The 2,113-nt window shown below is 41.6% G+C and overlaps 1 protein-coding gene across 1 annotated transcript; it reads right to left on the bottom strand.

Annotated features, from left to right (window-relative positions):
• Window positions 1–832: 832 nt before the first annotated feature.
• LOC138539862 (olfactory receptor 1468-like) lies at window positions 833–1,768 on the bottom strand. Its single transcript, XM_069641644.1, has one exon. The coding sequence runs from the start codon at window positions 1,766–1,768 to the stop codon at window positions 833–835; it is 936 nt and encodes a 311-aa protein (XP_069497745.1).
• Window positions 1,769–2,113: the final 345 nt, after the last annotated feature.

Below are 2,113 nucleotides of genomic sequence, written 5' to 3'. Positions count from 1 at the left end.
TATTTTCACCTATTATTTTACAGAATTTCTTGGGCGGAAAGCCCCCCCAAGCTTCCCTTGGTTTTTTCGGACTCCCTTGCTATTCGCGGTCACGGTATTACCCAAATTGACCTTTTACAATTGACCTTTTGCACAATTGACCTAATTACAGTGGTCCTAATTGACCTTCTGCACAATTGACCTTCATATTATTTTAGTTATTTTATATATGTATTGGGTTGGTTTTGGATTATAAATAATATAAGGGGATTGGGTGGGGGGGTTGCAGGGGTTTTTGGATTGGGTGATGAGTTGCAGGGGGGTTTCCCGCATATATGTCCTAATTGACCTTCTAAATTAGGTCAATTCTCCCGAGGTCAATTGTGAAAAGGTCAGTTTGTATACAACCACAGTCACGCCAACATTTTCATGGCAAATGTTTACATCCCTCAAATTTCCCAAATCACCAGCCACCACCGCCCTCAAAAGTATTTGTTTAGGTGCTAGAAACCTAGAAATCTGTGTGTTCTGCTAGTAGTATTTTCACTGAAGTCATGTATTACTATTAAATGCTTGTGCATTGACAGTAATGACTACGTAAATAATCCTGTTTATTAGCACATTCTTCTCCAATTCTTTGTGATAAATCTATTTGATTATTTCCTAGTTTTATGTATGATTTGTCTTGACTACTAAATCTTAACGCTTAGTTCAGCCATCATTGTTACCGCTAATTATTCATTACCTTCTCTATGTTCATTATTATGTTACATTTCTATGAGCAATGCATGCCTGAGGCACACATCACAATATTTGCCAAAACTCCAATAGCATTCATATGATGTTGACATTCTCAGATCTCCCCTTTTTTGGACAGGACTTTTCTCAGAGCACTGTTCATGTCCTTATTCCTCAAACTGTATATGAAGGGGTTCAGTGTTGGAGCAACCACAGTATAGACAATGCTGACAATTCTATTATATGCCGTGGAATAGCTGGAGGATGGGTGTAAGTATATGAAGCAAATAGAACCGTAAAACAAAATGACACATGTGAAGTGTGAGGAGCAGGTGGAGAAGACGTTCCTTCTACTCTGGGTCGAGCGGATCTTCAAGATGGTGGAGATGATGCGGGTGTACGAAACCATGACAATAATGAAAGGGAAGGCCAGTGCCAGGCCACCCTCTGTATACATGAGCATCTTGTTGGCAGTCGTATCAGAGCAGGACAGGATCAACAGATGAGGCAATTCACAGAAGAAATTGTGAATTATGTTGGCGCCACAGTAGGAGAGCTTGGCGGCCATAAAGCTGTGCAGCATGGCACGCAGGGCACAGATGATCCACGAGAACAGCACCAAAAGAAAGCATGCCCTCTGATTCATCAACATCATGTAATGCAAAGGGTTGCAGATGGCTACGTACCTATCGTATGCCATGCATCCCAGGAGGAAGCTTTCTGTGCAGGCAAAGGTGAGGAAGAAGTAAAGTTGGGCAATGCAAGCATGTAAAGACATGACTTTGTTCAAGGATACAATGTTCTTCAGCATCAGGGGGACAATCGAAGAAGTAAAGCACATGTCCACGAAGGATAAGTTTCCAAGGAAAAAATACATAGGTGTGTGAAGACTTGTATCCAACCTTGTTAACAATATAACCATCGAATTGCCCCCAATGTTCGTCATATAAAGGGCCAGGAAGGCCACAAAAAGTATTGCCTGGTACTCTGGGAGATTGGAGAGTCCAAGAATGACAAATTCTGTCTTCCTGGTCCCATTGGATAGCTCCATGCTTCAAGTATCTGCAACGATAATACACACGTTAGTCTACATGTCTATATAAGAATTAACACACAAATGTAAAAAGCGAGAAAAAAAGCATATTCATTATTGTAACTACAACGGACTGAGCCAATTGAGCCAATAGTCTGAACGACAATAAATGTTCAACTATATTACAACTATGCATTGCAATGGGCATTAATGTAACGCTTATCTAAGCACGGAGTGCAAAACCACAAGTGAGAGCGAAGATGAGGGAGGGTGTCAGCGTTGGCACAGCGGGAGGAGTACGATGAGTAGGGCAGCAGGTTGGACTGTGTGGGGCAAGTGTTGGGGAGGTTATTAATATGCAAG

Source organism: Ambystoma mexicanum, chromosome 1p (assembly GCF_040938575.1).
Source record: "Ambystoma mexicanum isolate Mex_15411 chromosome 1p, UKY_AmexF1_1, whole genome shotgun sequence".
Lineage (NCBI taxonomy): Eukaryota > Metazoa > Chordata > Amphibia > Caudata > Ambystomatidae > Ambystoma > Ambystoma mexicanum.
Note: the sequence above shows the minus strand (reverse complement) of the source record. Positions and strands in the feature narration are given on the sequence as shown.

What these genes read in the sequence shown, in the direction of transcription:
- LOC138539862 (XM_069641644.1), bottom strand. Translation starts at nt 1,768, where the DNA reads ATGGAGCTATCCAATGGGACCAGGAAGACAGAATTTGTCATTCTTGGA.